General features: G+C 40.3%; 1 protein-coding gene across 1 annotated transcript in view; it reads right to left on the reverse strand.

Annotated features, from left to right (window-relative positions):
- Positions 1-238: 238 nt before the first annotated feature.
- SEC14L1 (SEC14 like lipid binding 1) overlaps positions 239-27,037 on the reverse strand; it is a 32,574-nt gene continuing 5,775 nt past the window's right edge. Inside the window, exons 2-16 of the mRNA XM_084298724.1 lie at positions 19,079-19,228; positions 18,857-18,988; positions 16,735-16,863; positions 16,246-16,480; positions 15,791-15,900; positions 14,825-15,014; positions 11,828-11,916; positions 10,678-10,748; positions 8,861-9,032; positions 8,394-8,528; positions 5,578-5,712; positions 4,847-5,098; positions 3,664-3,842; positions 2,947-3,048; positions 239-768 (exon numbers count right to left, since the gene is read on the reverse strand). Coding sequence (XP_084154850.1) covers positions 753-768; positions 2,947-3,048; positions 3,664-3,842; positions 4,847-5,098; positions 5,578-5,712; positions 8,394-8,528; positions 8,861-9,032; positions 10,678-10,748; positions 11,828-11,916; positions 14,825-15,014; positions 15,791-15,900; positions 16,246-16,480; positions 16,735-16,863; positions 18,857-18,988; positions 19,079-19,189 — 2,058 coding nt within the window. The 5' untranslated portion in view covers positions 19,190-19,228 and the 3' untranslated portion in view covers positions 239-752. The remainder of the gene's footprint in view (positions 769-2,946; positions 3,049-3,663; positions 3,843-4,846; positions 5,099-5,577; positions 5,713-8,393; positions 8,529-8,860; positions 9,033-10,677; positions 10,749-11,827; positions 11,917-14,824; positions 15,015-15,790; positions 15,901-16,245; positions 16,481-16,734; positions 16,864-18,856; positions 18,989-19,078; positions 19,229-27,037) is intronic.

Raw genomic sequence — 27,037 nt, forward strand, 5'->3', positions numbered from 1 at the left:
ACGTGACAAGGAAGTGCCCAACAGGGGCAGTTTTCCCCCTAGAACTGCATTTCCTTTTACTTCTCAGGTTTCTATTCCCAACAAAGAGAGGCTGCTTTGCTGAAGCTGCACCACAGAAGCAGAGAGCTTCACCTTCCCGTAACAGCACACTCAACAACCAGGAAGCTTTGCATCCAGCTGAATGGAATAAAGAGCCTGACCCCTTTTTCCAAACAGTTCACATTTATTATCGATAACAATAAAAAAATCTTTTAAAGACTATCTGTATTTTATTACCAAGAATGAGGTATTATGTATACAAAACATTTACAGAATTTGATATGCAGTTCATGAGTACAGACAGGTAAGTGCAGAGGGACACTGATAACAGGAAAAAAGCCAACGGAATTTGTTGGCTGAGAGAAGTAAGAAGAACAATAATATCACACAAGAAAAGACCAGGATATGGGAAATTAATTAGACTGTAATGATCAAGTCATATTGCCAGAGCACTTTGCTTAGAGGAGGATAAACTACTGGTTTTCTGGAATTTTATCCCCCCCAGCTATTTGTGCTGTCATGTGCTTTGAGCTCTAAAAGGAGTGTTAAGATTTACAGCCGGAAAAACCCAAAGTGCCACTTTTGAGCCAGCTCAAGTGAAAAACAAAACAGATCTTCAGACTTGGAAAGTGACTGCAACTCAAAAAGGTCTACAAAGCCAGACACCTCTGGAGAGATATGGAGTGTTGAGTGAAGCAGTTTCCTTACAGTTGTCAGCAAAATCGCCATCTGAGAGAGAGAGAGAGAGAGAGAGAAGAAAGAAAGAAAGAAAGGGGACCATCTTCAACCCTCACAGCCTGGTAAATGGAAAGCGCCTCTTGCAGAGAGCTGTGAGTGCCTTTGTTAGCCTCACAGTGCCACCTGCTGCACTCGCTTCCCTCAGCCTGGGAATTCTGGCTCCTGCACATCAAGCACGAAACCACCTCTTCAGCAAGCTGTGTTCCTCCTAGACAGACAGCTCCTACGAACAGAACCACAGCCTGCTGGTCTGTCTGCTGTGCAGACACTGGGTGGGAGCTGTTTGACACCGAAGCAGTGGCCTGTCTTACACAACAGCACACTTTGGCAGACTCAGTGATAGTCTAACCTCCATCTTCAACTTCTAAGTCCAAAAGAGACAAAATTGACCATCTCGGTTCAGTATAAGGAGACTGGCCCCTCAACCTCTGAATCTGTTGCTAAAATACTTCTTTGTCAGCTCTATCTGCCAGGTTCTGCAGCCGGAACAGATCTGCAGGTGAGGTGCTTCTAGTTAGAAGTTACTAACCTGCCTCTCAGAAGCTTTGCAGTTATAAAAAAAATAAAAATAAAATTTATTCTGAACCAGCTTTCCTCAGGCAGGATATCCAGTATCTTAAGGGAGTTCTGTTTTGAAAGAGCAAGACCGTAGCAAGCTCCTCTACCACTTACCCATGACAGTGCTAATTCCTCAGGAGTTAATAGAGCCTGTCCAGCCTGCCTGTCTAGCAAGGACTTAGCAGAGAAGCTCTTTTTTTTTTGTCTAGATGGGTAGTTTAGCTCTAAAATGGACAGACCAGGCAGGGCCTAAACAAAGCAAACCCTGCTGCATTCTGCACTGAAATCTTGGCTCCACTGCCAGGTATGGTTTGGAGCTGTCTGCTGACAGCCCCTTGCTCAACACTTTAGTCTTCTGTGCCCTTTGCTGTGCTTGGGAGAGAGGGCCCCAAGTGGAAGAATACCTGAACCAACCTCAACAAAAAGAGTTCAGGTAGGATTGCTTGGGCCCGGGTAGAATAGGGACAAAACCTAATATGGCAATTCATCACTAGCAGTAGCAATGGTGAAAATTGTTGAGCAGGCACCACTTTGAATGCCTTCTACTATATCACTTAGAGTGAAGATCCCCATGCACCCTGCCTACTTTAAAACTTCTGCTGCTTAGAACTAAAGTGCTCTATTTCTGACACACACAGAGAGGGACAGGAGGCAAGAGGGATTGAAAAGTGCACCGGAAGGATGTAAGCCATACCTCCTCTCGACTGATTTAAGAAGCAAGCTTAAACTCTGCAGAAATTCCTGATAAGAGCAAAGTCGCAGTAAGATCAATTCATGGGGAGCGTACTAAGGAAGTGGAGTGAAGCTTCAGCACAGAACTGGGAATAAATCCCCAGGCCAGTTCGGGATCAATGAGGGAGAGCCTGCTCTCTGCCTCTCTCTCCACAGTGCTTTAAGCGCAAATCCAAGGAAAGAATGAATTGCTTTAACCCATCAATACCCAGAGCTCAAATTCCCCAAAAATGTGCTCATACAAAAGGTATTAGTGTTTACAGCCTGTCCACAACTCTGTGGGCATGCCTTGAAAAAAATGGACTCACAAAGTCAAGTATCTGGCAACTGCTTTTCTTTGTCTCGGACATCGCTTAGTGGCAATGGGAGAACAGTTTGCAGCACTGGAAGATCACAGGGGATTTCATAAGATGGCAGGGAATGTCCTGACAGGAGACTTGCAGTTGATCTCTAATGCACTACGGAGAATTTTTGGTAGGGTTTTTCTCTTTTTTGCCTTTTTTTTTTTTTTTTTTTTAACATTTACACAATTAAAAAATTATCTTAACTGATGTACAGATCATTTTTCCTTCCAAGAGAGCCCTTGTGTTCAGAGTTAGGATTTGTGCAAGCACACTTGCAAAAATATTTATGGCTGAGTTAGGAAAAAGGGTTAGAGTTAAGAGACAAGCTGTTGGATCTAACAAGGACCAAAAACACTAAGTTTAAAATTTGAACAGCTACTTTACTATCTATAAAAGGCTTTTTCTGGGATAGGGTTTTTTTTTGTTTGTTTCTTTTTTGCTTTTTTTGCACAATTGCCACTTGTATTGCAGTCAGCTGCCACAGACGAGGGTCCAGCCATCTCATCCATTTGCTTTTCATCTGTTGTGGCACTACCTGGAAATCATGGAGCTGGAATGGGACTGGCTGGAAGAGGTGGTGGCAGCACTGAGCTGGGAGAATCCACTGTGGCTTGATTCAAGGCTGGTCATAGATCCTCTGCAATAAAAAACAAAGTAGCTTTACACTTCAGAATACACAATGACTTTGATTTCTGCAGCGTATATACATACTATTTCTTTGCATACTGAAAACCAAGCAAATAACAACTTTGGTTTAGATACTCAAAAAGCTTTCCTGCCTCACCACATAAGATAACGGGGACACCAGAAAACCTTCTTGCAAAAACCACGTGCTGTTCAAAGAGTTTGAATTTCAGTAGGCATTTCAATTGGCAGGCAATTGAACTGACTCAACTCCTTTTTGAGTTGCATCCGTTTTTGCATGATGACCTGCCAAGCCCTACAACTCACACAAATACTTTCAAAGAGCAAAGTGACCAATGATTAGAATGAGATAACTAACCCCTTTTTGACATTAGTCACCCCCATTGCCAATACTGGTCGGACTTTTTTTTTTTTGAGGCCTACAAATAGTTATCTAGCTTGCTGTATATAATAATGACACTCCATTAAAAAGTACAAGTCCTCACAATTTACTTGTATTTAAGTGAACTTGATGCTAGCTTGATACTGATAGTATAGCAAGGGAGAGCCTGTATCAGAAAGGTTCTTCTACACTGGCTGACCTTTATGATCCCTTGGCTAGACATACCTGAAATCTTCAGATCCTATTACTTCTGTATAGTACATCACTTTGCATTTGTGAGAGGAGACCTGTAGAGATGCTAGTACATCATCCACACGAGGCAGGTTGGTTGTAGCACAGGCAGGCATGCTATGAAATTTCCACTGGAGAATGTAGAAGCCAGGCCACCTGGTCACATGCGATCCCTAGATGTAGGCACAGCCAAAATTGAAAATAAACTTTGTTAACACAAAGATTTGTGGAGTCAAAATTTCTTTTCCATGCTTAGAAACACTGCTTATACGCTCCCAGTTTTTTTCCTCAATACCAGTATTTCAGCTCATCAGCCAACTGGCAGCGCTGTGCAGCTGGGCTTTCCCTACACAATATACTTATAAAAGTTGTAACAGAACACCAGGGGTTCCTCCTCCTTTTTTTTCCAGTGTCAAGGGGGTTAGGATTTATATACACTGAAAGTACAAAGTTCTCTTTTAAAACAATAACCTTTTCTCCCATTTATTTTTATCAATGGCTGTCCTTTGAGACTGAACAGAGCAGTCAAGAGTCCTGCTTCAGAGAAAGAGCAGTTCAAAAAGTCACCGCCCATATTTCTGAAGTTTAACACTTCCAACTAGATCACTTAGAGGAACACCTTTATCAAAGGCTGTTCAACTCTTATTTCAAGTCAAAGAGAATAACAGTGGCAGAGTGTGATTGTAAACATGCTGCATGTAATAGCGTATTTCATAATTAACCACAAAGTTGCAAATGCCATAAAAAGACAAAAAACAACTTTTTAGGACCCTTGGTCATAGGGACCTCCCCTCCCTAAGGTGCCTGTTATAGACACACACGGAGTTCAATCTTAAATTCTAGACTTCTCTCCTTACTGATGTAAGACACTATGATATTCTTCAAACACAGACTGTTTCAGAAAATAGCACATCTTGCTACTTTCTGCACGTGCACTGTGTTCCAGGTAGCTTCCCTATCACTACCAGACTGATGCAACCTCCCCTCGCACCAGATCCCATGTATCCCCCCTTCCATGAAGCGTGCAGCCAGGAACAGAAGCTGAAATGTCGGCCAAAAGCAAGCAGACAATCCGGAGCTGAATCACCACTCAGTCATCAATAACATTTGTGAATTAGAACGTCTAGTTTTGGAGCTGGCTTCCATCTGCTCCCACACAAGGATTTGGCGGGCTTACCTGCACGCTTTCCCCTTCTTTGCAGATAAGAGGCGACTCCACCATGCTGTAATCACGTCCCAATTGCCAGACTTTGTCTATCAACTGGACATTGTTCCCACCAGGAGATGTAATACTGTGAGCTCCCAGAGAGTCCTTTTTAGGAGGCTGTGGGGCTCTCTTGGAATGAAAGATGTTAAAAACAATGTCGCCTTTGCACACATCAAAATCCCATGTGATCACCGATGAAGCATCCACAATCTGAATGAGAACCTGAGACAGGAGAGAAGTTGTATTAGACAACAGCAGTTTGCTCACTAGAGACAGAAACTCTTACCAGAAAAGAACAGAACTTTGTATTGCTGGTCTTAATTTAGACTATTAAAAGGCATTCTAAATACCTTTTCTAAATCATTCTAAATCACTTTTCTCCTGATGGAGTGTCCTTATTTTAACACACGACCTTCAGAAGGTCTCAAGTTGCTTCTGAGAATATCATTTGTCTTTGTTATTCATTCCATTCAAGTCTATGTCCTTCTAAGCAATGATATTCTCTAAAGGGCGATGAGATGATACCAGAAATGGTCAGAAACTTCAGCTGTTAAAGCATCGTTACGTATCAGAACTATAAAAGAACAAGCTGAAAGCAGAGCAACTGAACAATCAAGTTCTAAACCATTTTCAGACCAAGAGACAGACTCCAAAGCAGAGGGCTGAGATAAAAGAAAAGAAGGGTAGGGCTGCAATCATACCTCATGGGGAGCTCCTTTGAAGACACTTGCAGACTGGTAGATTGTTTCAGTCCAGAGCTTTATGTCTTCGTTTTCCAACTCTTCTGCTGTCCGGTAGAGGGACTTGGGAACCAGCCCACCCTCTGGTACTTCGCACTGAAAGCATAAATAGCCGTTAAAAAGTATCCCCTCTGTACATCCACCCACTGTCATGCTGCCTGCTAGTTGCAGAAACAAAAACTCACAGCAAGTATTTTGAAGAATGAGATATGAACAGAATTTGAAAGCAATTTTACAGCTTGTACATCACAAATATGTACACGTATTTTACACAAGATACTAAAATAAGTGATCTAGTTTGCATGAGTTTGCAGACCCAGACACCAGAGGAACAGATCTTCTTTATACACAAGAGCCACTATTGCAGAAAATGACTGTGCAAATGCTATGCCCTATACTGAATACAGACATGAGACACTTGAGAATCATGAAAAGAGTCGCAATAATGACTCAGAGTGCAAAAAATATCGCCTACAGAGAACTAAAGGAAATGGGGTAGAGGGGACTTATGGTAAGTTCCCAAACAGGTGAAAGGATATTGCAGTGAGGAAGTTAACAGTTTTTAAGCTACAGCTGTCTTCAGCTGAGTACTGGAACTGGTTACACAATTTCTCTAAGCAAACTTCTTATTTTTTTTTTAAAAAAGTCTCCAGCAATGAAGTTCGACAACTGCCTACAGGAGTGGGTTCCATAGGAGTGTTTGGGGCAGCAGAACTGAACTACATAAGAGAACTGAAAGGACTTTTGATAAATCATTTTTGTTCAAACATCCAGAAGTAAAGAAGAGAAGGAAAAGACCCTGTTATTGTCTGTGACCAGCAGGAAGTATTGTAGCAATTTGCTTTCTGGTAATGTTCACTTTTGCTTACTTAAGCAGTGGATTTTGCCAGCTTCTCAAGCTCTGAATTAGACGGTACAAACTCTCTCAGCTGAAAGTTACTGCTGCTGTATAAAGCAGCCCACTGAAGATAAACGCATGGTCTGCTTTAAAACATCTAGCAGTACTCCATTATAATGAGGCTGGATTAACAGAACTAGATACATTTTCAATAATAGTACAGAAATTAATGTAGAAAATGTAACAGGGGCTTAAAAAGCAAGCCTGAAATGACCGTGTTTTAACACAGCTAAGTTAAAAATAAAATAAAATCTAAGCGTCACTGTAATGGAAGCTCCAGAAAATGACTAAATTGTATTCCTACACCTCAGTCACACCAGCAAGCCTGCATTGTTAGGAACATTATGAAGGAAATTATCTTACAGTACCATTGAGATGTTAAATTGATGGATTTGATAGGCACCTATAGTCTAGGCAGGATGCAGCTATTAAGGCACATGACAAGGGATTGGGAAATTACAGTACACCACAGTAAAACTAATGTTTCAGTTTGTTGTGGGCAACACAGATCCCAACACATCACACGTGTGAGTCCCAGCTGTCTGTTAAACCCTACTAGCAGATGTGGCACTCATTTCCTCAGGTTCCTCATGGTATCAGTAAGTTCTTTTAGGTCACACAGACTCTTCTGATTAATTGGTGGTGACGATGGCCAATGAAGCCTGGTAGTCAGAATGAGATACTTTCAAGTGGGATCATGTACATGGGAACCTTTTTTACCATCAACTTTTCTTGGACAGTTAAGCCCACTATAGATGCATAGTTAAGTGAGAATAAGAATAAATAGCTCTTTACAGGGACAAGCACTGTCATTCTGACATGCTGAATCACTGGTATCACATGGTCACTGACGGTGACAACAGAGATCTTGCTGGTCTATCAGACTGGTGAAGATAATTTAACACTGATGCTTCTGAATGTCCAGAGCATTTCAAATCGGGGTGGGGGCAGACCATAAAATGGTACAGTCTGGCATAATGGATACAACTAACCTTTCATCTTGCTGCCATGAAAAAGAGGCAATGAAAGATGGATCTAATACTGCATCTTATGCCTTCAGAAAGATGCAAACAACAGAACCACGCACAGCTCCAGGCACCTATGTATCATGCAACAAATGCTAAGCTTGGCAACTGTGATAACACAATGGTTTAGTCACCTGCTGTGGCTGTAAGCTCATAATTCAGTTCTCCCCTTCAAAGACTTCCCTTTGAATTCTGACCAGAACCAATAGCAACAGAACAAGAATACAAGCATCAAAACTGAAGAGTTTAAAAGTTACGTTGGTTTATGGATTATTGCAGATACTTTAAAAATGAAGGCAAAGATTTAAAATATTTGGGAAACTTGTAGCATATTTAATAGTCATCCTTGGTTAGTACAGGGGTTTTTAGACAGCAATTTATATTCTTTAATCTGCCTAAAACCTCCTGCCACCCTGAGATTGCTGAAAACAGTGCAACACCGTACACCAAGCTTTTCAACTTGGGTCATGCATAAGGTCTGCTCCATAATCATCTTAATGCATCAAGGAACACAAACCTCTTCTTGCTCACTGCTGTGCTACCATAGTACTTTAACATGACAGGTAACGGACACTGTGCATTTTAACTGTGCCTAACTATTTTGCTGATTTATTTGAGAATTGCTGTAAAAGTAGTACTGTATTTCTCCTTTGAAAGTGCATCCAGAAGAAAATGCTAACCCTGGAATCCTACGTCATAGCTCCCCCCAAAATTAAACATAGCAGAGAAAAGACTGCATCCCAGTCTTTGCTAGGTATCACTCTGTGCTTCTAGGCTTCTTTGTTCAGAGGAGTGAGGGGAAAAAAAATAAAATTCACAAATAAGTTGCTATATGCAGTATTTTAAATTCATACCATGCACTCTCCACCAAGGAAATCAGGGATAATTTCTTTATCAATGTAATCCAGCAGTCCCCCAGGACCCTGGTAGTCATTTCCAGCATAAATAAGGAATTTCTTTCTAGTGTTGTCATCAATGAATGGACTAACCTATAAATAAAGAAAAAAACAAAAACAAAAACGAAACAGAATAGATCAGGTTCCCAAATTTTTCTCGAGTAAATTTTGAAGGATCAGTTTGTATGAAGTGTTACCATCCTTGTTATGCAAAATTTACATTATTTAGAAGCTAAATTAATTTACTATATAAGCAAGTTCTTAGGTAGGGTTTTTAAATACATTCCAGGAATCCCACAAAAGATACATATCGAAATGTTAACATTTCCTGCTTATGAAGTCTGATTTCTGAAGTGCTTTTACAAACTACAAGTGTGTAGCAGTGTACTGAGAGAGCTGTGAAAGACCTTGAATTACAAACATACCAGTGTCCAAAGAACTGGAAATACTCGAGGCGCTCTCAGGATAAGAAGGCGACCCAAAGTCTCAGGGTAATTAGCTTCAACCACCTCAATGATTCTCAGCAATGCTTTGACGCCAGGTCGCCATAAATGCCGCATGTTCAAGCCTTCTAGATCTACTAGGCAGGTCCAAGAGCTAAGTTTCAGAGAGATAAAAAGTGAAAAAAAATAAATCTCAGTGGCATCAAAATTCTCCTGTCTTATGCACATGTCCAGTGTTTTTGAAATGTGCGGACTCCACCGTATGATTTATTTCCTATATTTTAGCTCTGTGTTTTGTACTAACTGTTCACACTGGAGTTTTAAATTCTTAGGATGGAAATGTTGTACAGCATGCCAAGCATGCTTACAGAGTATGTGCAATGATCACTTTGCACATCGTGCACATCTCCCGAGACATTTCAAACTCCAGGCAAAGGCTAACACGAAGCCAATACACAGTGTTGTCAACAGTCAGCCCAGATGTTAAACCATTGCTTTTACCGGGAAATCAACTAAGTGGCTGTGCTGCTACGACATAATCTAACATTCCGGGTGTTGATTTCCTACTAAGACAGTACAGTAAGAGTGCTATTACAACTCAAAGCTAATTCTGTTATCAGATCTCAGGATGGGCAGCTTTTTCCATAGGAACAGATGTGTTCTTAATACTAAATATCGAGATTCAGCATATGCTCTAGTTATTTTCTAAGCTCCATCTCACCCTGGGCATGGACTCAAGATTTACAGCTGTGCTGCACCAGACAGTATCCACAAAATGATGCACAAGGTTCCTATGAAACAGCAAGCATTTCTTCGTTTCACTTTAAATGTTTAATATGTAGTCCTTCAGGACTGCTTCTACAAATGAAGTTTCAGTAGACAGCAGTCCACAGTCATACACATGAAACCTACCTCTTGGATTTTATTTCTCACTGGGAGCTAGCACAGCAAGTTCTTTAGCAAGAAAAGATAAGCAGACATACCATGCATCCCTGAACCTTTACAGATTAAGGGATGGAGTCAGAGATTGAAAATTGTTCAAGAAACACAGTTTCATTTCAGAGCCAAGTCCTGCATTCATTCCACACCCTTAAATCCACTTTGCAGTTACTGCTCTCCTAAGTGACCCCTAAAATGACTTAAAGATGGGATAGCAAGCCATTTTTGGCTCAACTTTACATGAAGTCATGCAAGCATGTGGAAAACTAAATTGCAGGTTTCACTGGAGCCTCACAACCTTACCTTGATCAATAGTTGAATAACTGCATATAATGAATCGTGGCTGACAGAAGAATGCAAACAAGAATTGAGAGTAATGATCCTTGGTATGGACCATGGATCAAAAAGTGACATGAAAACAATAACTGAAACTACTGGAAAGGTTACACTGTGATATTATCACCGCCTGACCTTACTGGCAGCCTGTACCAACATCTGGCTATAAAATTCCCCAGAATCAGAGATGGGGAGTGGGCTGCATTGCTTTGCAGACTTCCAACAGCGTGCAGAAGCAGAATATTCCACGTAGAACCATTATGGGCATGACTGCTGGAGCAAGTGTTGTGTTTCCCTCAGGCCTGACCATGACAATTCACTCAAGTGGTAATTGGGGTAGGTCTCAGTTAACTGTAACTGTGCTTATATCTGCATGTGAGACACGGAGCCTACCCTTTGCTTGGTCTATTTAATAAACTGGCCTCAGCAGGGTGATATTGCACGATGTTTTGTCCTGTCCACCCCCTACCCTCCCACCACTGTGACTTGCTAATCCCTGAAGAGATCTAATAGATGTATTTTACCTTATTGGTCTGCCAAATACTTTTGTGTTCTCTTCACATCGCCTCAGTCCTTCTTCATTTATAGAAAGAACCTGTCCAAGAAAATATGCTGTTTAGAGAAGAGCCTAAAACTCAGTAGGTAGGATAAGGAAAAAAACATTCTTAACCAAAGTCTAATTAAAACTACAAGCTCAAAGTGAAAAAAGTATTGCGAGAGACTTATGACGACTGATTTTCAGAAAGATTACACAGAATAAAAACCAAAAAAATCAAAAAAATTGCTGATCCTACTTGAATATTTCAGCAAAGAGCTCTATCTGATAACATGGCATCAGCTTCTTCCAAATAATAAACTAGAAATCACTGTATTTAGCCCATCGGTTGATCTTGCTGAGAAATAAATATGCCTTTCCTTAAAACCTGGAACATGTAAATGAGATCCTCTTGAAAAGTGAGACCCAGGAATGATAGAGACAAGAAACCTCCCTAAACTTCTGTCCCTTTAAGCTTTGATTTCCTATTTACTCAGAAATTAAAGCCTCTCTCAGCCATAGAAAGTAACCTTGAAACAAAACTAGGGCAAACAAAAAACTTAATATGTGCCTCGAAAAGCTACCGGAAGAGAAAAAGTAGAATTCAACCCCTGCTTCTAGTAGTTACTACGGCCATGACTGTCATTACTTGGAGGAAAAAAATATTATTGAAAACCTGGAATTCTGCCAGCTTTCTGCTTGGAAACTGAGCAGATCCACAATAACAGTCTGAGTGCTGCCTTCAGAGAAGGCAACACTGCAAAAAAGTACTTTTTCTTTAAAAATAAGTTATCTTTATCCTTGGTACATAGGCTTGAAAAATCTGAACATGGCACTTTCTCTTCTGCACAAATGCAGAGACTTAAGTTCAAAGCAGTGCACAAACTGCAGAAGAATCTGTGAAAATGCTAACCAACAACTACAGGAGCTGCCAAGAACTACGCCTTTCCGCCATCAGTTTGCAGTTGGAAAGAATGCAGAAGACCAGCTACCAGGAGCTTTCAGATGTATTCAAACCGAAAACAGACGGCCAGAGAGTACATCAAAATATCCAGTGTGATGAATGTTCTGGCAGAGAAGGAAGTTTCTAAATGAAAATATCACATTGTTAGCAACTTGCTGGCTCCAAAAACACTTACGTATCGAAGCAAGGCCTCTTCCCCAAGAGCTCGCACTAAGCCTTTGGTATCCATCTGTCCCAATCTCAGCACATACAGTGGGCGACCATCTGAATAACAAGAAAAAAAAAATCAACATAACCTTTATTTTTTACAATAATAAATAAAATTGAGTGAATTACCTTTATGCTAAAAATCCAAATGGAAACAAATCACAGTCAGTTCAAATTCTGCTGCACAGGTGAAAGAGGGAGTAACTGGAACAGATGGCAATACAATCTTTACCCTGTCCACCTACAGCACAAGATTACCTGTATGTGAACTGCAAAGGTTTAATGGAGACATCTTGATGCAAAAATAGCTACCCTATCTATAAGGAAAGTCCAAAGGACTTCAACAAGTACAGTTATAGATCTCAGTACATACAATTAAAGACACAGGTCTATGTTTACCTTCCAGCACAGCTAAGATAAAGGAACAACTTTAGCCTACTAGCGTAACTAAAGAGTTGCAACAAAGGATGAAAGCCTTCTATCACACATGACAACACAACAGGATAGCTTACAGGACCCTTTTTGGGCAAGTAGCTACACTAAGTGCTGAGAGTTAATGAAACAGTGCTAACCCCAGACTTGCTTTCTGCAGTATTTGCTGAAGTCACACCTTTCAGCTACGTCATTGCATATTATGCGGAACTGGCACTCAGCCTACAGCCTCACTCATGCGGTTTAAGTCTGGTGAGAACAGACTCTGCTCCAGATACCAGCTTCAGATGACCCTCTGCATTCAAAGACTTGCCTTTCCACAGTACTCTTGCCACACACCAGGGTATCCTGATACTGACCCAGGATACAAAGGCATTAAGCTTAACAACTGCAATAGGTGAATCTGGGAACAAAAGCTTGCATTTCTGGTTCTTCATAATAGAAGCTAGTTGTCTGAAATAGTTTCCATCCTCCCAAAGCTGTGATGTATTTGTTAAGCATTTGCTCCACCTGTTATAGCACACAAGCTAAATAATCATCATCTTATAAAACTCAATATGCTAAAACACACAAAAAAAATAAATGTTTTCTGCAGTTCTGATGTCTGTTTAGCTTCACTTCCCTCCAAGAACTGCAAAGAGAGATAGCAAATTATCCTCAAGTCCTTTGGGAGACAAGGAGAGAAACTATTGGGATGCACTATTTAAAAATTAAAAAAGATTTGCAGAGTCAAACAAGGTTATTTATTTCGCAAGGACACTACCCTCATGCAAGTTCACGGAGTCTTTTGTATTTTATCAGATGGTCTAAAAGACAATATTATTTTAACATCAGCTCACTCTTATCTTGGAATGTATTGTTTAGTGTCTGAAACACTGAACAAGAAGTGCTATTAAACTTCATTGCGGGTCTCCCTCCCTCAGAGATGCACACGCATGCAAAACCAAATAGTTCATTAACCCTCCTCCACTCAAATGACACATGAAGGAAAGTCTCAATTGACAGTGCTGCATTTTCACTGTATATTTTATATTTCATTTGAGCTTTGTGATTTAAAATAAGCATTTGACTGAAGCACTCTTGACAAACTAAAAACCACTCAAATATAAAGAAAACCATGCTAGCTGCAAACCAAAATAACAACTTTTATTCTTTTGCATTAACAGCTCATTTGAGACAGCATGCTTTATACCACTGCTGCCTTTGCTTTTAGTGCTAAAATCTACACAGAACTCAGCCAGCTTCAGTTTGGCAGATTTTGCTTATGTGGGAGGAAAGAAGCTTATGAAAGGAGCAATACTGGAATAGAGGGTTTAAAAAAAGAACCTACCCACTGCAAAAATTTAAATTATAGAGAATTGTTCGGTTTTGAAATTCTCTGTTTCCACTAGTGACAACTGCTATACTTGAGGGCATGGCACAGAAGAGACCTAAGGAACTGTGGGGGAAGAGAGGGGCACATGAAGCTCACAATAAGACTGAAGAACTTCCCAGAAAAACATTAAATTATTTTCTGTTGCATTCTACAGCCTTCTGCTCACTGGCAGGAACCTGTTATGTGCTACTGACAGAAGTTGTCTTTGGAAAGTAAGGACAAGGAACGGACAGAAAGGGAGAAAGTATTCACAATCCTTTTCCCTACAGTCTTTACAATCATATTGTTATTTTCCACTTTCTCAGTCAAACCCAGCAACAGGAAGAGCCATTCAAGCTCGTCAGCATTACAGCAATTAAACTTCTGCTGTGCCCTCCCTGTCTCCTGGCCACTAGCGCAGCCAGCTTCCTGTCCTCTCCTTGTAACAGGAAGAGCTCACAGAAACTATGGTGCCTGGTGGGGAAAGGACTAAATCAGAACACAGATAGCTCACAGTAAGAGACCATTTCCGTATCTAAAGAGCCCAGCTAGCCTCAAGCAATGAATTCCAAAATAGTTCATTTCTGTGCATGTATTAGCAACAAGACCAGTGCACGATAAAGCAAGCTGAGGGACGGGGACGTATCAGGCACATATCCATGGTTTAAAGATCTAGCCGTGCCTCACCATACGAAATGAATTTAACTAAAACTTCTTCCCTTCTTAAATAAACCTGCTCTATTTGGTCTTTCAGCACTTCTTTTCATTAAGCTGATTGTAATGACAAATAAGTATTCTCACTTATGACATCCGCAGACTTATCCAACTTATTTACACTTATTTACAAACATCTTTTAATCACTAGAAGGGAAGAGTCAGTATTTGCATAACACCCTTCTAAGCATCTCAGAGCAGTATAGAAGTGCGACTTCTTAAAGCTACTGGCACAGCAGAGCTCGTCACAGAGTTAAATATGGTGCTATTTGTCAGACAGATTAGGACCTAAAAGTATGCTGCCACCAACTAAAGAGCTGGCAACATCAATTTTAATGTGTTTAGCACATAATAACTGAGAAGTTCTACCCAGCTTTCTAGCCAGCTCCAGCTAACAGAGGAACAACCATCACCTTTAATTCAGAACATGAAAAGGCTGTTCAATATCCACAGGATAGAGCATACCTTTGTCATGGTGATGCCAGCCTCCTGCATAGTAATCCTGGAGTACTTGAGGAGGATTCCAAGTGTCTAAAATATAGTCTACCTGGTGCTGCTTGCGCCATGTCAAAGACTGGCAAAGGATCTCTCTTGCTTTATCAATGTTGAAGTCCCGGGCACGCAGGAATCTTAAGATGTGCTCATCCTTTGGGATCTATTAAAAACAAAAATGAAACAAAAACAAACAAACAACACAACTTTGTATTCAAGGTTTGAAACAAGGTGAAAAGAATGAACAATAGAAGCTGACAAAGGTGCAGCCTAGTGCCAATAAAGAGGATGGTATACAACACTGTAAGTTACTCAGGAAAGTCAGTCTTTTTTGCAATAAAAACATAAACCTTGTCACATATTGCAACTACCTTCATTTGAAGGATATAAAGATTCCAAGAACTCTAACAATGATTTACACTTGTGTGACCATACTAATTCAGTCCAATTTAAATGAATTTAGCGATGAAACAGACTGTGTTTCATTGCTATGTAACAGGAAGGCCTGGAAACTGAGACACATGCTCAAATCACAAGCCACTGGAAAACCCTTAGACTTGCTCTTCGTGTTTTAACAGGCCACGTTGCTTCCTTTGCACATACAGATATAAGAATATGTTTGGCCAAAACAAACAGAAGTAAAAATAAGGTTGTTCTAGAATGAGGAAGACCTGTAAAACTGATGGGATTCCCCTGTGCTGGATTACGGACAGTCTAGGAGGCAGTCACGCTAATCATTTAAGCACCTCAGCACGCAAAGTCAGATGGACAATAGCAATAAAATTCAATTACCACTGTAAAAACTTAATTTAGGTACTTTGAGTTTGGAGGGCCACTTACCGCAACTAGTTAGCCACGTGAGGTTTGGCATGATGTTTTATGAGGTCCACCTTGCATCTCATGAACTGAGAGAGACACAAGAGACCAACAGTAGCTTACCTTGCCCTTGTGTGTCTCCTGAAGCCACTGTCTCAGCCGAATGAGGCAGCTTTCCTGCATTGGGGTCAAGTCACCCAGATACCGCTTGATGTAGTCTGCATCTAGCTTGTCTAAAAGGAGATGTACATGTGATTAGAGTGGTCCTGAAGTGTCCCCGTTATTGGCATAGTTACACCCATCCCTGAGTTTCTGGGCAAGAAATAGGCTACTGATTTGCAGCCTAATGAACAGCAAAGAGAAAAGCTTCTCCACTCCTCTGAACTTCACTCACTAAAAAGACCAGCTGATAACAGCTATTCAAGCTCTCGCACAGGTCAGTGCTTTGCAAGCAATAACTTTATATGTTACCAAACAAGTAGCTGACGTATAAGTTTTCAGCTGCCCAAGAGCAGCAGCACTGCGCTGAGAGCCTCTACAGTACAAAGAATCCCACTAAGCAAGGCAAACAACCATACCATCAGGTGTTCCTGCTGTAGGCTCGGAGGGGCTGCTTGAGGTGTTGAGGATCTCCTTATTGTTCAAGCCCTCCTTTGTGGCAGAGTCTGGTATATTTATAGCAGGTGAAACTGGCCGTCTTGTGTGGGTTGTGCTGCTCTCCAATTTACATGCAACGGGGGGAGTCCAACGAGGAACAAAAGTTATTCCTTCTTCCTCCAGCTGCTTCAGGTAGTACTCAATTATTTCTTTTCCCTTCAAAAAGAAGGCTTTATTTCAGCTACTAAAAATACTCATTTAGACACTGAAATGATTAGACTGGATACACATTTAGCAGCCAGGCATCTCTAAAGATTCCGCTTCCAAATACAGACTTACACACACGTACTGCCCTAGGCTAAAGAGTAAACAGCCCAGCTTTTTGACCACAGCAGCCTGTTACTTAGCAGCAGCTACATTATCTTTTGGTAACTTAGAGCCAGGCACTTCCTTTCCAACTGCAAGCTCACCTTTTTAATATTGCTGGTGTACTGCTTCATGGCAATCTTTTCCACTGTGCTTTCAAAACCAAAAAAAGATTTTATATCCAGACTTGCTGACTGTTCAAAACAGGTCCAGTCTTCATTGTCTGGATGAACCTATTGGTTAAAAGGAGATCATACAACCTTGTTATCTATTTGGCATTCTTTTTCCTCAAAATATTTGAAATGACTGTCTCTTCTTTTTCAGGTTCATATAATCAAACACACGCAAGAAGAATTTGCAGTCTTTTGCTTCATTTGCAAAACACAGATCGGAAAAGCCAACACTAAAGAACACAAAGTTGAGAAGCCCTCCTGTAGTCCCACGGCTAGCACAGCACATTGTCTTAACAAGCAAGGGGAACGTTGGAAAATACTAGTGCACAAGGGACTCACACATTTACACAATTAACAGTATCTCACTGTAGATACGGGCTGCGACTGTAGTGTATCAGTGGAACAGAGTAAATATTCTGCAGTGAACTTTCTGCTTCTGCAGGTTGGACTGATAGACCAAGGCCAGCTAGCTTCAAGACTGCAGAGAGTACAGTGTACACATTCCCCAGCACTGCAGTCTAGACATGTTTGCAACAGACATACCACAACAGGTTGTTCCCTCTTTAACTTAAGTACCTCAGTATTTTGTAGACAGGAAAATGTTTTACTTTGCTCTGCTGTGACAATGCTACAGAAGGACTGTAAACTTCTCATTTGTTTCACAGCTGAATAAACTATCAGGGAGGCCTTTGCTACTTTCTTGCCTTTTTAAGTTTAGAGCACTCCCAACTTTCTTCATAACTTACATAGCAATCCAGTCTGGGCTCAGAACTCACTGTTATAAAGAAACATCATGGCATGCTGCAATTCTGAGTATGCAGCTGTCCTGGCGCCTTAAGGTTCCCCTCCACCTCACAACATGCTAGAACTGCCTAGAACGGTATTAATACTTCATAACACGACAACTACAGGAAAAACAAAGCAAACAAACAACTCCTCTCTTTTGTTTCTTCTGCACTGGGGAACCAGAGGTACAAGAATAGCTTGTACCAACTAAATAAACACAAACCATAATAATAATGTTTAAGAATCTTTCTGTCCTTCCATTATTTTGATCAAAGTAATTTAATTTAAATAAAAAAAAAAAAGGATTTTTAAAAAATAATTTATCCTTTAAAAAGTTTCTGGTTTTATATTTACCTACCACTACTAGTTTCTTGATCAAGTAGAGCTAGGCCATGGAGAAGCATCGTGTTTTGTACATATTTACCACATGCACTTTTTTGTGCCACATTTCCCCTATTTAAATGCACCTTTCACCAAAAAATTTCAGGTGGAAGAGTATTTTTAAACGTGCCTTGGAAATAATTGTAGAAATAATAATAAAAAAATAGGCTATTAGCATCAAGTGGGTTTGAATTCTAGTGACCTTTCAGCCATGGTTCTGTAGACAATAGGAAACAATTTATTAGCTGCGCTAAAAAAGAATGCTACAGTGCTACTAAGTGGGTTCCATTTGCTAGCTTGCACCTGACCTTTAAAATCCATCCAGTTTTACTTCCACAAACATGTGCTGCATCAGCCTATGGGTATGGGCTAAGACGCTATGAAAAGCCACGACCAGAACGTAGCAGTAAGCACACCACCAAACTCCTTTGTATCAGAAAACATCTGCACTGAAGGCCGAAAACAGCCACAATGGAAAGAGCTAGGTTAAAACACTGCTGACAACGAACATTTGAGTTGAGCAGAAGGCAAATAAGCTATGCTGAACTTTGCTTTAACAGTTCTGTCAGGGTATCATCAGCCTCGACAAGCCCCACACTGCTATTACAGACCACAGATTTGCTTAAACAGAGCTGTCAAGCACCGCAAATTATGTTGTGTTCTGCTATCTGAGAAGATGCTCAAGCAAGAGGGTGCCAAACTTGTTTCAGTTCTTCAAGCAAGCGTGTTACATTTAACACTAACAACAATTATCACTCATGGCGCTGTGTCGGTTATTTTTTCTTGCAAGGCAAAAGCCAAGAACAACCCAACTTCTGTTTTGAGTTTTGAAATCTAAACACTGACTTAATTCCATCTGTGGCACCATCAAGAGCCTGTTACTCACTGTGTAACAGCAGTGCTCGTTAATAATGACTCTATTAGAGAAGGTTTCATTGTAGGCTTCTATATGCAAAGTCCTTTCTCGTCTGTTCAGTGAGTTCTTCTGGACAAAGTAGACGTAATCCACTCCTGCAATCTGAGGAGGATAACATAGATTCTGTTAAGATATAACATTCACGTGAAATAACATTCAAAAATGCAAAACGGGCACTTCAAATCTAATCACCTTTTTCAACAGTCGTGGTGCGTCTATATCCAGCTTGCAGCGCCGTTCAATCACATGGATGGCTTCATCCTCGCTCTTGTATTCGTTCACTGTGTCACTGGCTACAAACATAGGAATCAGAGGACATGTAGGAAACCTTCTTTCATAAGCCTACAAAGATAGAAAGAGAAGAAAACAAGCTATTATCACAATTAAGTCTTGAGGGTCTGCGTAGTCTTCCTTCACCGACATCACCAGCATTAGAAGGCAGCTTCAAATTTTTACACCTTTAGTAGAAGGGATCCTTCCTGAAGTCTACATTATAGCTGAAAAATCACAGTTCACAATCACATGGTTCCAAACCAACCATTTCTTAAGAAGTTCTTAACACAGCTCCACTCCAGTAAAGTAATTTCTAAAACAACGCATGAAACACCTCATTCCGCCCCCCACCCCTTTCCCCCAAAAGGAAATTGTTCATTATGCACAATGACAATCCTCCTGTCAGGAGTAACAGGAAAATAAGACCCTCTAGTTCTAAAATACCACAAGACAAAACAATTATATGTTGGATTAAAAAAAACCCACAAGCTAATTATCGGTGTTTCACCAAGCTGTCTAGAGGGTTTTCCATACAGCTCCCAGAGGCCTAATAAAAACATTTCAAAGCCTATTTCTTAAGCTAATGGAGCTCTCAAGCTCCCTACGCAGAGTGTTCATAATGCTTTCACGGCACAGTTTATCAGCTTACAATTTTGTTCAACAACATACAGTAAGTCTTTCCAATAAAATGAGGCCATTTCATACTTTGGAAAGTTTGAAGTTTTTGTCACAATGCAAGACAGCAATAGCTGTGGCTCTAGTTAAAGAACGGAGTCACGTAAATGAGTTGATCTCCAAAGTACCTGATGCCAACTGGGAAGATGGGGTTAAATCAGACACATTCAGACAGGAATAGCTAAAAATTGGGAAGTGGTAACATAGATAAAAGGAAAATGGGAGTTACCCCATTAGTAATGTTGATGAAATTTAGTTTTAGAACTGACCGTGGCTGGAGAATAAAACATTTTTGTTTTTTCTCCTTTTCTTTCATAGTTGGTGGTATACCTCCACTTCCCTTGGGATTTTTTTGTTTTACCCCTCATGGGGACTAGTGACGTAACTAATTCTTTTAGCCTTCCTTCCAAACTGTGAATTCTTTCCTTCTAGCTAGGAGTATCAAAATCCTGTAAGACAAGTAGGATTTGCAAGGTGTCTCAACGCAGAAGAAAACTCCAGTGACAAAGTAAATCTGAGAGAAGAACATGAAACAAAATCCTTCAGAAAGAGCTAAAATATCCACTCTGTCCTTTTAAATAGTTTTAACTGCTCTTAATATAGTTGGGTTGCAGCACAGGAACAGCATCAAGAGGGAGAGGGTGTGGAAGAAAATAAGCAGCAGCTGCAAGAAGTATGCAACGATAGCACTGGAAGAGAAAAGGTCTCTTAATTTTCCCTTTATAAGAATAAAAATACTTCGTTTGCTACCAGGGTTCAAATGTAGCAGTGTTGCTATGGTAACAGTGGTGCGAGGCACTAAAACAATGCCAGCTTTTTTCCCCTTCATGAATATTTTTCGACCATTTTTGCAGCATGATTGCCCTGAGTTCATGAAGCTCCTCCGTACTATGCTACAAGTACAAGCAGTGAGCACACATGAGCCTTTTTGCAAACTTCTCATTTGTGCACAGCTGGTATTGTTTAAATTAAGAATAGAAATAATTTCTGGGTTCAGAGACGAGCACAATAGAAGTGACAGAGCAGTAGTGTTCTAACACAATAGCAAGCAGTAGGGAAAAAACTTTTACAGCTCCAGGAGAAAGGGAGGATGGATCCTATTAATACTGTATGAATTTTCTTATTTATTTTATGAGGGTTTTCTTGTTCTGGACAAAGGCTATGCATTTTACAGTTGTTCAGGAATACCTCAGCCCTCTTGATGAATTATTTGGAACACAGGCTTGTTAATCACTATTGCAACTACATTAACTGCCCTTAAATGCTGCCCTAAAGCCAAGGGCGGTGGGAAAAAAAAAAAAAAAGATTGCCAGCAGAAGCAGAATTGAGAAGTACTTCTGGTTTTCAGACTTCTTTAAAATAAAATTCTGCTTTTATTCAGGGAACTTATGTTACAACAATTATCTACGTCCTTTTCAGCTTGCAAAATATCTGAAATATTACTCCTTACTTTTGAAGGTGTTTTTGTTGTTCATTTGTTTTGCTTTTTACACTTTTGTATCAGAATATCTCCCCATCTGAGGAACCTCTAGAAAAAGCCTTTGCAAGCACCATCCATAGCACATGTTGATGCGTTTCTCATCTTAGTCCTCAAAAAGCTTCACAATTGCCCTGTGAACACTTTCAACAGTACCTGCTAGAAGTGTTTACTGAACTGCAAGCAAAAAAAAAAAAAAAAAGCCTAATAAGAATTTGTTCTGAATGGGATGACTGAATTGAATGTGTTCAAGCTGGAAGAGAACAAAATAATTATCTGCCAAAAGTTGGCACACTTGCTGCTTACAGCAAAGTACTCAAAGGTTTCAAAGAGATTAACAGCAACACAGGATTCTTTCTTTCCTAAAGAATGTGCACACATACTATTGAAAACTGTTCACAGTAAATTTTATTGGGCTCTTAAATTAGGCTGGTTTTATTCAAGTTATGTACCACTGCCATATGTTCTTGTAATGCATCATTTCTCAGCACAGCATTGTTTGAAGAAAAAGCGATTATAGTAAACTGTAGCCACATCAAAATTGTCAATCTGGTTTAAGCATAGCTGTCTCCTCCACATGTGGCAAACAGTTCTCCTTCACACTGCAGAGCAGGCAGGAAAAAGCTGCTAAAGACTACAAGATACTGAGAGAGAGGTCTTGCTTCGCCACGGACCAACAGAGCACAGGAGGAAAACCTGCAATTTAAGAATAGTAGAGCAATCAATAGACCACACGGGTCAAAGCAGAGTATGTATGGCCAAAACTGGAGCTATTAAAAGAGCCTGAGAACATTCAAAAAAATAAAATCCTGCTTTTTTTCTAGAAATTGATCATTGAATTGATTGTTCAGCATCGAGGTGTTTTGAACAAATTTTCAAGTCCAGCTTTGCTAACACAAAACAACTAAACTGCATTATCCAATATTCCTTCAGCAGTCTGATAAAGCAGAGTGTAAGATGACACCTATTTTTCTGTATAATAGGTCTCTTCACAAATAAAAATGTTAGATACTACACATCTTTCAGGTTTGTATCTATTACAGTACAATTGCAATCACAAAAGCCAATTAGTTCCTCAAAAGCAGCAGCAGTAGTACTGCTGGATGAGGTTTGAATGCAAGACAACGATGCTGTTGACCTGGGACTAAATGCGTCTAGGAAGGATGTTGCAAGGACGGTACTTAAAATGTTATTTTATTCTGCCACATTTAAAAAAAAAGTAGGGTAAGTGGAGATTCTGACACGTAACAAAATAAGAGCTGGTGTGCACATTCTCAAGATGGTGCTGGACATGACCTGGGAAGTCGGTGCCTCTTTCACTAGGATAGATGTGGATGCACAGACCTTTAAAAAGATTTTAGCCTACAATTCTGTTGTTCCCTAATAACATACATTTAAGATTTCCCACCAGCCTTGACCATTTATGTACTCTGATTTACTAAAAGCTGGCATTGTGTATCAAGAAAAACACAGTATGGTGAAGCAGCTTGAACTTCAAATTTAATGCACTCATTATATAAACCCGTAACTTCCTTAATGCATGTGAACAGCGAGGACATTGACAAGCATAATTTCAACCAAAATAGCACTGTATTAAAGCCTCTTCTCCAACTGCTTCCCTTAGCAACTCATGTTCAGGGTAGAGTCAAAATAACAGGATTTATTTTACTTTTATCTTTGCTAGTATTTCAGCTGTGTTTAAAGACATGAAAGCAATTCAGAAGTAGGACTATTTTAATCCCACTGCAGTCATTTCTCGTGTCCAAGGGAATTATGCTTGCTGCTGCCGTCCTTAGATTGCAATCGTAGCAATCCTAGGATCCTTTCATAATACCAGCTTTAGGACTGTGTTTAGGTAGGACCCCAACCCAATTTTCAGCAAGACCAAAGATGTTCTGCCTTTTGCCCCTCAAACCATACTTACGACTAACAAAATTATGTTGACAATTTGAGAATGGCATGTGCCCAGATCTCTGGAAGGTCAGTCATTTATCTAAATAAGTCACCCATATAATAAGTTCTGGCCAGATTAATATATTCAGTAGGGAATATATATTTCCTATACAAGGGCCCCAGTCTCTTGCCTTAAAGGAGAGGGACCACTCAGTTTTTCCATTAGAAGTAACTTCTACATACAGAAGAAAACAGCCTGACAAAGCTTGCAAGTGATCTTGTACTGTCCTGTTATTCTTCTAGTAGCTGAATCCTCCAAATAAAGATGAAAATCTGCTAAAATGCAAGTAGGAATCTTAGTCATCATTCAGAAGATTAAGCACATTGAATATTTTAATAGCTAAATTACATGAAACAAGCTGCTAGGATGCTGCATTTTTTTAGTTTTCTGTTCAAAACTGCTATAAAAAGTAACCTTTTAAGAGCAGCACAACATTCTCCAAGGGCATCCCAAGAGAGACTCATTGTGACAACCGAATGCAGTCCTTTGCTTTTCAGTTGTGCCACACAAACTAATTTACGCCTGCAATACCGGACCATGCTTGGGTGCTAGTTTGCAGATGCATGCCGACGTTCACCATGTTTTTCTACCCGCTGCAAGTGTTGAATTCCTGAATTATTCATAAATACACAAGAAGCAAAAAGGGTCACTCAACCACTAGCTTGACAGACTGCATTCCAGCAGCCTGAGTGTTGCTGTATATCGCTATATCCCCTTCCTTCCCCCCTGCATTAGAGCACAGCAGATCAATAGGAAAAACATTGACTCCTGGGAGGCCAACCAAAAGGCTTCAAATTCTTGGCAGCTGCATTTGGAAAGAAACAACTCTGGATTAACTCTCACAAATCAGCAACTACCTTCTCAGCTCTCATATATTGCTGTTCACCTCTTCAAAATAAAGATCAAAGTTTAAAAATCATTACACCTCTACGAAGGAGCTCATATCTCAGTGCTAGTGCATCTCTTGCACGCTAGTTGCTGTGTTAGTTATCAACTGAAGGTTGGTGGGAGAAAGCAGATGGCTAGAGAGGATATACCTCAAAAAGCTCCAGAAATAATCTCTGGAGAAAGTAGTATTCCCAGTCACGGGAAGAGAAAGTGAACTGGACTGCAATTTGGGAAACAAATTCTTTAATGTAGGAGTAGTCAGCTCTTTAGAAAGGAACACTTTGGTGAAGCAAATTCTGGAAGGACAAGCAGACCTCAAAATTCCCTGCTACGAGCCAAGACCCTGCTATCAGGCAATGAGCACAGCTAAACTTCACTTTTCTGCAGTCAGCTCTCCCCATCAGCATGGCTTTTCACACCAGCTGCCTGTTCAGAAATAGGCTTAAGTGTTTCTTTCCCCTCTTCACTCCATTTTCAGTTCATTAATTGCTCTCATTTCCAAAGAGAAGTTATTTTCTTATTTCTGCAGAACAAAGGCTGCTTGGCAGTGACTCAGTTCTAAGAATTCTCTTTATCTGGAAAAGACCAAGGCAGCTTCAGTTACACGAGACTACAAACGAGGCTTATATGGGACTACAGACAATGAGCATGAAAGAAGCAGATTCAGACCAATGAATGAATTACTGGGCATCATCTGACACAGAAGTGATCTATATACAGGTTTCTAGTCCTTGACATGGATGAGATGGTTTGACCAACCTTATTTTTCACTTGTTTGCAAATCTTGGCCCAGTCTTTGCCATCAATAGATGAATCAGGATTTCCAACTCAGGTTGGAAATGAGGAGACATTTCTTCTCAGGAAGAGAAGTCAGGCGTTGGTACAGGTTGCCCAGGGAGGTGGAGGCACCATCCCTGGGAGTGTTCAAGGAAAGGTTGGACGTGGTGCCTGGGGACATGGTTTGGTGGGTGACATTGGTGGTAGGGGAATGGTTGGACCAGATGATCTTGGAGGGCTTTTCTGACCTTAATGATTCTATGACTGATCAGATTTTTAATACTGGGAATATGACCCACAGCACAACTGGCATTTGTAAGAGCAGGTACTAGATGCAACAGACCTTTCCCTGCTACTTTTCTTAACAGTGTAGAGAAGAAACACTGACTTACTTTATAAGTAGGGGAAAAAAAAGCTTAGGCCTTCTATTGCAATTTCTGCTAAGGAAAGTTTTTAGAAGGTTCAAATTAGGATTGTAATGCAATATGCTCTTCAAGAGCTTCTATGGGAAGATTCACCAGTGGTTAAGCTGCCAGCTATCACAACAGTACTAGGAAACAACATGCTTGCATAACCACTTATCACTGAACTAGATTTAAGCAATGAAGAAGTACATCAGGAAATACTTCGCATGGGAACCCTTTGTTTGAATTCAGATAATCCTTCACCTGTATGAGAGATACTTGAAAGATTTTTAAAATCCAGAACATTGAAGTAGGCAGCAAGCATCCATTAAAAAAGGTCTTGTGTTCCATTTTGTTTTGTTAAAAAGAAACCTAAGACTCAACATTTGTGTATACCTTCATTTTAATGTATGAATTTTGGAAGGAAAAAAATCTTCCACTCTGGAGAAAAGAATTTCACTGAAGAGACAAAACTCCAGCCTTTACAAACTGAGCTATACTTGAGGAGGGTGTGAATAGCAGAGAAGAACTGGCAGAACATTCAATCCGACAGCCTCGCAGATGGCTGAGGGGACAGCTGTATCACACGGCAGGATGTATGCTGGTGAAGCTCTTCAAGTGAGAACTGGCTGATATTCACCTGGCTACTCACCAAAAGCAAGTAGCTGAGTAGCCCCTTACCCTGAACTCCAGGAAGAAGTAACTGCACTACAACTCCTCCTACCCAGCAACTGCATCTGGTCCTCACTTTGGTCATCTTCTATGCTCCCTCCGTTGCAGTCCAAAAGCATTTCGCCCTGGTGTTGCACAAAGACCTCGGGAGCAGGAATGCTGTATTCACCCTCTGGTCCCTGGCACGAGATGAAACTTGGCCTTTAAGTATTGATGAGAGCTATTAAGTATATCCAAGATAAAATAAATAACCCATCCATAAGTTACACAGAAAAATCAATAAGACAAGTCAACAGCAATAAGACTAGAATTCTGCTTCATTTTAGAGGCTAAAGAGTTCTTGTTCATTACACAAGTGTACGAAGTGTTATTGACCCAGGACTTCCTGATTAAATGCTCATTAGTGCATTTAGACTGGAAGCTTACAGCACTCGAGCAAGCAGTACCTGTACTGTTCGCATACCCTGTACCAAAGCAAAGCATTCCCTAAGTAATTCAAATACTTATGAACTATACAATGGCTTTTCAGGATTTGAAGGTTTTTTTTTTTTTTAAGTTTAGACTATACAAGTGCACGATTGTACCGTTTATGAGACAAGTACTAACAAGAGCCTACTCCACACAGACTGTTCACTAATTAGCCTTCAGCATAGAATTAATTTCTCAAGTGGTGAGAGAAGATTGAAATATGATCCCAGATGCTCTCAGTGCCATGAACAGAGCTTTCAAGCAGGGTATCTGGGAAGAAAAGTTATCACTAGTTTGAGAACTCACTGCAGCACAATATTCAGATTCCTATGAAACTGAATAGGAAACTCATTGTGCTATACTGTTCGACAGATGCCCGTAAAGCCTTTACATTTCTGTACCTCACACTATTTATAATATTGCACTAAAGTGGAGCTCAGAATTACAGCCCAGATCCATTTCTCATCTTAAAAATACCAGTGGTCTCACAGTCTCACATCCTGAATCGGTCACTGCCGCAGATTTCCCTGGATCCTGCGCAGATCCTGAAGTATTTGCAGATC

Source organism: Netta rufina (assembly GCF_964035555.1).
Source record: "Netta rufina genome assembly, chromosome: 19".
Lineage (NCBI taxonomy): Eukaryota > Metazoa > Chordata > Aves > Anseriformes > Anatidae > Netta > Netta rufina.